Raw genomic sequence first — 8,980 nt, forward strand, 5'->3', positions numbered from 1 at the left:
AAGAAGCCCCCCAGCTCCATATGGCCCTGCCTCCAAAATCCATCCATACCCGCCGCCACAACCGAAAACCCTAAACCCATGGCGCCGCCACCGCAACACCTCCCTCTCCGTCCCCAAAACCCCAGCGCCGCCTCCCCCACCCATGGCGCGGCATCCTAAGCCCCCGTCTCCCTCCCCGCGCCCGACGCCCTCGGACTCCGACACCGGCGTCGGCTTCGACCCCGTCGAGGAGTGGCTCGTGGACTTCGACCCGGCCATGTCGGGCGAGCTGGGGAGCCCAGCCAAGGTCGGATCTGCCGAGGAGGGGGCGGCTCCTCACGTGCCGGCGCCGACGGCGACGGCCCGCGCCGACAGCGTTGGAGAGGTGTCGGATGGTTCGGCGGCGCCCAATAGCTGCGAGTTTGGTGTGAAGGCGGAGCCCGTCCAGGTGGACGAATCGCTCCGCCAGGCCGGGGATTTTTGCGGCGGCGAAATCGGAGAGAAGGCTGAGATGGTGAGCGGCGGATTGGACGAGCTGCTTGCCCCGGATCAGCTTCTGGCGTCAGGGATTGGTGATTTGGCTGTGAAAGAGGATGTCTCAGAGGGAGCGGTTGCTATGGAGATGGCTGCCGCCCCTGCTGATGTTGAGATGAATACCGCGGTGTCAGGCGGCAAGGTGGAGCAGGAAAGCAGCGAGGAAGAGTCGGAGAGTAGTGAAGAGGAGGAGTCGAGTGAGGCTTCCTCGAGCAGTGAGGATGAAGAACAGGTGGACAAGAAGGATGAGGAGTCGAGTGAAGCCTCATCAAGCAGCGACGAGTTAGAGCTAGGAGCCATGAAGCCTGGTGGTGCTGGTGAGGGCAATAGCTTGGAGGCCCTCCTCGAGGAGGGTGAATTGATGGTTGGGAGCGATGAAGAGGATGAGGAACCAAAGGGCCGCAGCAAGTCAAAACATGAAGTAGAGGTAACAAGTTGCTCTATCCTGTGATGTGCATCTTTGATTAATACTCATTAAGTGATAGTTTTCTTGCTGCAGTGGTGTGTTAATCATTTGTGAACGGGTTGCAATTATGTTTCTAGTTGAGAGAAATTTGTGTTACATAGTTTAATTTTTGAATAGCCTACGCCTATCTTTTGTATTGAAAATAAGTTTATGGTTGTGATTGTTAATTTGTTCTTACTGATGCCCTGTGTTGTCTTTAACGCTGTGGAAGTAACTGTAGAAACTGAGTGGCAACATGCCACTGTATTGCTATGTAGTTCCAATGCTAAAGTCAATCGTTACATGCAATACATTTAGTTGCTACAAGGATGTACAAAAAGGACAGAAGCTGCCATTTCCAATATTCCTAAGTTTTTTTCAATTTTTCCTTGCTGTATGTGTAACCTAACATAGATATACCTCACAGGTCCTTCCTCCAGTCCCAAAGATTGAAATAAAGTTGGAGCCACATCATCAGACTCTTCCAGTAGGGACTATCTCAGCTGTAAGTCTTATACCTCCTGTCCAGCCTTCTTTTGTGTTTTATCTATTTATCCGTGGAGCTATACCTTTTGGGGAGAAAATCTGTGTTCTCCTTTTCTGAATATACTTAGACCATCTCCTTATCTTGTCTCACGGTTGTCATCTGTTGAAAATAAAACTAATTCACTTCATATTTTTTAGGTGCTAAAAGCAGTCGGGATTTTTAAAGATAATTTACTGAATACTTTGTTTAGGACTCAATTGTGTGATTTTAGGCCCTCCTGGATATTTGTCATTACTTCAAAGCCATGAAATTTAGCTGCTTGAATTGTTGATAACCAGACCTGTTTCTGATCCCTGAGGTGACCTGACCACCCTGAGAGGCTGAGAGGTAGAAACTAAGATAGAATATACTGAGTCCCTCTGTTGTCATGACCACCCAGACTCGGATAAAATCTACCAAATCTTGTTGGATACACTTTTTTCCCTTTAATGTACGCGCACTTGTGCAGAGGCATTGTAACTATCTATTTAGAGCAATGTGAAGCGTGTAGGTGTCTGAAGTTTGGTAGTTACTTTAACTTAGTTTGCAGTTTTTAGCATTTTCAGTAATGTACTCTCAGTTGTGGTGTTTGAGATTGTTGTTATAGAATGGTCGATTCAGTACTATATTTTGTGAAATGCAGATATGCTATCTACAAGTATTTTGACTGTCTGCCTGTCTGCTATTTATCCAGATTATGGGTGAGAGAGTGATTGTTGAAGGATCAGTCCAACACAATCCCCTGAATGAGGGCTCCATTCTTTGGATAACGGAAAGCAGGATGCCCCTTGGTATTGTTGATGAGCTGTTTGGACCTGTAAAAAATCCGTACTATCTGGTGCGGTACAACTCTGAGGAAGAAATTCCTGCGGGGATCAGTGCAGGAACCAGTGTCTCTTTTGTAGCGGAGTTTGCTGATCACATTCTGAATATGAAGGAACTCTATGCAAAAGGTTATGATGCATCTGCAGACAATGATGAACAAGAAGATGAACCTGAATTCTCTGATGATGAGAAGGAGGTTGAGTACAAAAGGTCATTACGCCAAGCGAGAAGGCAGACTGATAGACAGCATGAGCCAAAGAAGCATTCTGGCGATAAGAAGAGATCACAACCCAGAGGTGGCGGCTTCCGGAAGGACATGCCACCAAGGAACCGGGATGTACCAACACCAGGTCAGCAGTCACAGCCCCGTTTCCACCACTCAGACATGGCTCCTGCAGTTGCTGAAAATACAGCACGCTCATCGGGGCCTCAAGACGCTCCTATGAATGCTCCAACCATGCTGCCGCCTGGCCCAATGAATCCCCCCATGCCATCGCCAGTTCATCTTGCAAATCAGATGGGTGGCTGCTTCATCAATCCAGCACAGCAGTTCTTGCCACAGCAGCCAAACATGGTTTGGCCTGGTGGGCTTCCTCCACCGCCCAATCCGAACATGGGGGTAGACGGAGCCGCCCTCGCCGCCAGCATCATGCAGAACCTCCTTGCTGGAGCAAACCAATTCCAGCAACAGCTGCAGAACCAGAACTTTGGTGGATTCCCGAACCAAATGCCTATGCCCTTCCCACAATTCATGCCCCAGACTAGAATGCCCGCAAATCAGTTGCCATTTGGTGGTGGACCTCCGGTGGGGAATTACTCGTTTGGTGCAGCACCTCAAATGCCTATGGGGCTAGGCAACTTCTGTCAACCACCTCCACACATGGCCTCTGGGAATAGGCACGAGCAGGGACCCCGTCCCGGATTCCCTGCTGACTCACCGGGATTCCCAAACCAAGCGCAACCCCATGGAGATGGAGCAGAGCTTTCACCTCCACAGTTCAATTCTGGGCAGTTTAATCAAGGGAGCCCGCCCTTCCGTGGTGGAAGGCCGCAGCGCGGTGGTCGGCATTCTTCAGGCAGAGGTGGTGGAAGAGGTGGCCGGCATCGCAGGTAGTTGTCTGGCACCCAGATTCGGGGGTATTCTGACCCCTTGTAATTTTGACATTGTCATCGAACTCGTGCTAGATTCAGTATGCGTGTTCCTGTCTATTAATCAGAAGGTTGTTTCTTGTTATGAAGCTTGCTGCATCGAGAAAGTGCTAGAATATAATCCTGTGCTTGCCGCTTAGCATGCTCACATCGTTGTCCATCTTATTTAGGCTGAAAAAAAAATAAACGCTGTGATTTTTGGGTTGTTATTTATTCTGGAAAATGATAAATGTAACAATCCAAAATAGTTAATCATGTCATGGAGCATACATGTGCCTCATCTCAAGCATCATTGCATCATCATTGCATCTTTTAAGTCCAATTGCTTTACCATTGTACTTGAAATTAAATTAAAAATTTCAAAAACTTGCTTTTCTTTTGAGTCCAATTGCTTTACCATTGTACTCGAAATTAAATTAAAAACTTGCTTTTAGCGTGTACCTTGTGAATGATGGGAGATAGCTCGATAAATTAGTACTTCAAATAGGTAACTTCTCCCGGATTTTAGAGACCATCACGAGGCCAAACAGCTTACCTGAAAACCCCAAAATAATATTTTGGGAAGTATTTTTATTTCAAACCTGCAATAGCTATGATGCTAGCTATGAGCAAAATGGATCACCCTTGATTTATACTATCTCCTTGATTTATTTCATGATTTTTGGAGATCTCTAGGTGGTCCAATTTGAATTGTCATGTTTAATCAGGTATCTGTGTTTTGTTTCGGTCCGGCAGCATGTTATTCATTTAATCTTCGTACATCCATCGAAAACTCTTTATAATAGCTGTTGTTGATGTTTTATGCGGAGTTTTTGTAAAGTTTTGTGGAATTTCCGCATATTTTTGTGGAGTATCCGGAGATTTTTAATTCCGCAGGTTTTTGCGGAGTATTCGGAGATTTTGTGGATTCTCCGAAATTTTCTTTTTTCTAGGAGACTTGCGGAAACTCCGTAACTTTTTTTCGGAAAACTCTGTAAAATTATTTGGAATCTCCGTACCAATTGATTTTCTAGCCCACGTGTCCGTTTTCCGTCGCTTGCATGCTCGAACGCTGTCACCAGGCTGTTCGCCCCTCCCACAAAACCCTCGAGACTTCCCCCTCCGATTCTCTCTCTCCCTCACTCGTTCTTTTCCAAGAGCACCTGGCGTGCCGCCTCCTCTGCTCACCAGCGTCGTCGCCCAGAGCAGGAGCTGGCTGGCCAGGCCTTGGCCGAGCTAGGGACAAGCTCCTCCTCGTCCACGTCGACCTCCCTTTTTGCAAGAATCAGCGTTGTTGTTGTCAAGATTTGCGGATCAAGACTCTAGACTAGTAAATTTCTTTTATGCGCGTAAGGCTTCGGATGGTGATGTGGGAGACACGGGGTTAGACTGGTTCGGGCAAAAGGAAGCCCTACGTCCAATATCGAGGCTGCTCGTGTTACCCACGCGGGGTTCTGTAGTAGGGGTTACAGATGGGCGAGAGAGGGAACTGATCCCAGGTCTCTTGAGTATGCTAGTGCTCTAAGGGAGTGTGAGTGTGTACTGTTTGCTTGAGGAAAAGAGTCTGAGTCCCCCGTCTCAGGATCCCCGGTCCTTCTTTTATAGCACAAGAGGGAGCTCGGGGTTACAGTCGAGCCGGGCGTCAGGAGAAGAGGTAGAAAGGATAAGCCAAGTAGAAAATAATACAAGGGGAGGGTCCCAAGGCCAGCCAAGTAGAAAATAATACAAGGGGAGGGTCCCAAGGCCGCCGCTCTTGCTCCGGCCTTCGGTCCCTGTCAGCGCATCCGGCGAGGGAGGGAGATTCCTTCCAGATCTTGTCGATGATCTCCCTGGTCACCGTCGCCGTCGAGCGTGATGATGAGCCTCAGCCTCGGCATCCGTGCTCGCCGGGGAGGAGGTCCGATTCTGTTGCCCCGCCGATTACCGTAAGACCCGGACGTCGCATCCCTGAAACTGCCGCTGGGCGCACGGGGCGCGAGAGCAAGCGATGCGCCCTCCTGTGTTGTTCGGCGCAGCTCATGAGTACTATGTGGCGAATCAGAAGGAGCCATGGCCACTGCAGCTCGCGCCGCACGGCCGCGCACCGGTATTCGGGACCGGTTACGTTGGGGACGCCGCACCCTTTTGGCTTGACAGGGTCGCGGCGCATTTATGGCGAGGTCGATAGGAGGACCCACGAGATCGTCATCCTGATCCTCCAGTCCGCGCCCGAGGCGAATATTCGTCTTGTGGACCCGAGCGAGTCCGACCCCCGCGCCCAGGGTCGGGCGGGGCGGAGTTTCTTTGGTGGGGGTCGGGCGAGGCGGAGTTTAGTCTTCAAGGAGTTTAGTCTTCTAGGGGTCGGGAGCATCCGACCCCGGGACTCCGGGTCGGGCGAGGCGGAGTTTAGTCTTCTAGGGGTCGGGAGCGTCCGACCCCGGGACTCCGGATCGGGCGAGGCGGAGTTTAGTCTTCTAGGGGTCGGGAGCGTCCGACCCCGGGACTCCGGGTCGGGCGAGGCGGAACGTGGCCTCTCCCTTTCATGTTGGGCTGACGGCAATTTCGCTACCTTAGATGAGCCTGGGCCTTCATGACTGTTGATTTAAGCGGCATTAGGAGTCGTTAACATTTCCCCCCAACAAGTGTCGACCTCCCTTTTTGCAAGAACCAAGCTGCAGGATGTTGTTCTTCATTTTCTTGTGAAGCAAGTCTAAGTCCGATCTCCTCCATCACTGCTTTACTCCAACTTACGGTTCTCTGAATTATCCTTCCCCATACTTGGTGACTATGGTTTCCCCCTCCTCTCCTTCACTGGAAGCTCCTCCGTTAATCCCCATGGAAGCTTATCTCCATTGATGTTGCATGTCATCCAAACCTCTGTGCATGACCTAACATTGAATCCCAATCACCTAAGGAAACTCTAGGATCAAATCCCACTGCAATCGGTCGCCGGAATCACTGGCAATGCCATTTTCGGGAACTTGACGAGTTATTTACGGTTCTGCCATTCTAAGTAAAACATGAATACATCATTGTTTTGTGTAGTATTTAAGCGTTCTAATTGATGTACTAGTACGATAAAAATAGTTTACTTTCTTTTTCATGCATCTCATACATCTTGCACCTTTCATACATTTTATTAATTATGCATCATTGCATTCGTGTAAAGATTGAAATACCAGAGCAAGAGGTGGGTGAGCCCAAGCCGGAGCCCATCACCGACATCGCTTCCTTTGAACCTCAAGGCAGGCACCTAAGCATCTCTTAACCCTATTTTGGATTTATATGTGTCTTGTATGCACATGAGTTAATATTATGTATATGCTTGCTAAGCTCCTACTTGATGCATTACCATCATAAATCCTTTTAGGTGAGTATACTTGTGTAGGTATCACGAATTAAATTTGCTTATCCATGCTTAGCTTCGATAGAAGTCGAGAGGTGGCAAGGTCACCACCACTTGCGAGTTATAGGATGCTTTGCTTAATTAATACTTAAGTAGCTATGAATGAATTAAAATTGAGCGACTATGAATGATGAATCGACCTTGAGCAAGAATGGTAGGACATGTTGAGATTGGAGCTCACTTGGCTTAGTCTTGCTTGATCTGGTTAAGGCTCGGTCGTTATCGCTTTGATACTTGAGCACTATTCCATACAAACCACATGCTTAATATGGGCATGGCAAGCCAAGTAGCATACGTCGCACCTTGCCTTGACCGGATTCGGTGCGGGATGAGATGAGGTGTGATCGACCGTGTCCGGTGCACCTATCCATTCCGATCGTTCGTTCATAGCCAGGTGTGGGTATGTGGGGGCATGAATCAACATTTATCCTTGGCTGGGGTTATAATCGTTGGTCTTGCGTCTCGTGTGGGAAAAGTTGTACACCCCTGCAGGGTTATGATCTATTGCAATAGCCGCGCTCCCGGTTAAAGAGCACGCTCTTGTACTTTGACTTTAACATAGAGTTATCGAATGGAGTTCATGGAAGATTAAGCTCATGTTCATGATTACCTTTACTTATTGCAATTACTTGATGCTTGACTGGGAGATCATAAAATGTCAGGTGTTTTTCTTATTATAACTTCATCAAATTTAGATGCTTTTATGCAAATTGATACCTATGCCATTCCTTGCTAGTTAACCAAATGCATTCTCCTTAAGAGTCAGGCAAGTATACACCCATATTTTGGATAAGACCTGTTTTTTTTACTCACGGTGCCGCCGATAAGTTGTTGCAGGTGATCCGCAGCTGAATGTCATCCTTGGGTACTTCTTCCCCGCGGACAGGTCCGAGGAAGAAGTAGATGGCTATAGCTATGAGAAGGGCACTATCGGCATATAGTGTTAACCTTCTTATTTTGTGTTGTATGGTATGAGCGTGATGGATTAACTTTCTGCTGCAAAACTTTATGAATTTGTTATGTATGAGAAGTTGAACTTTTTTATGTAATGTGATGGAGTATGTATGGTTATGCTTATGTTGTAATGATGTTCAAATAGTTGTGCTTGTTAGGTGTGTTTAAATCCTGCACATTGCTTTTGACATGTTTCAAGGACGACCGGAATTATTCTACTCATCAATGGTGATGACTTAATTAAGGGGGTGTTTGGATACGAGGTGCTAAAATTTAGCAGGGTCACATCGGATGTTTGCATACTAATTAGGAGTATTAATCATAATCTAATTACAAAACTAATTGCGCAGATGGAGTCTAATTTGCGAGATGAATCTATTAAGCTTAACAGTAACTATTTGCTAATGATGGATTAATTAGCCTTAATAGATTCGTTTCGTGAATTATACTCCATCTGTGCAATTAATTTTGTAATTAGCTCATATTTAGTCCTCCTAATTAGCATCCGAACATCCGATGTGACCCTGCTAAAGTTTAGCCCTCGTATCCAAACACCCAAGTTTAATTTGGAGGTTACTCACCATAAATGTTTGTTTTTTGCCTGGCGAAGAATAATTGAAATATTCTGAGACTTTAGAAAAATAAAGCTGATAAAGAAGTAATCTCTAGCAAACAGTCCCATCCACTTGGTTCAACCATCGGAGATATGGAATTGACAAGTTTGTATTTCCGGCTGTCCATCCAGTTGAACGTCGTGTCTGGAACGAAGACTGCGTGCTGCAGAGACTTCTCTTTCCGGTTGCTTCCAGTGTTCCAACTCCGGGCCTGTTTGGCTCCCTGGTGTTAAAGTTTAACACCCGTCACATCGAATGTTTGGATGCTAATTAGGAGTATTAAACATAGACTAATTACAAAGCTAATTGCACAGATGGAGTGTAATTCGTGAGACGAATCTATTAAGCCTAATTAGTCCATGATTTGACAACGTGGTGCTACAGTAACCATTTGTTAATGATGGATTAATTAGGCTTAATAGATTCGTCACGTGAATTAGCACAGGATTATGCAATTAGTTTTATAATTAGCTCATGTTTAGTTCTCCTAATTAGCATCCGAACATCCGATGTGACACTGTTAAAGTTTAGCACCTCGTATCCAAACACCCCCTCCATCTCTGCCGCTGCAAACTCCTACTGCGTTTTGA

General features: G+C 47.0%; 1 protein-coding gene across 1 annotated transcript; it reads left to right on the forward strand.

The window, feature by feature from the left end:
- LOC101783077 (H/ACA ribonucleoprotein complex non-core subunit NAF1) lies at window positions 1-3,579 on the forward strand. Its single transcript, XM_004961533.3, has 3 exons — window positions 1-940; window positions 1,386-1,463; window positions 2,179-3,579. Exons 1-3 carry the CDS (start codon window positions 143-145, stop codon window positions 3,421-3,423), a joined length of 2,121 nt encoding a protein of 706 aa, XP_004961590.1. The 5' UTR covers window positions 1-142; the 3' UTR covers window positions 3,424-3,579.
- Window positions 3,580-8,980: the final 5,401 nt, after the last annotated feature.

This window comes from Setaria italica, chromosome III (assembly GCF_000263155.2).
Source record: "Setaria italica strain Yugu1 chromosome III, Setaria_italica_v2.0, whole genome shotgun sequence".
Lineage (NCBI taxonomy): Eukaryota > Viridiplantae > Streptophyta > Magnoliopsida > Poales > Poaceae > Setaria > Setaria italica.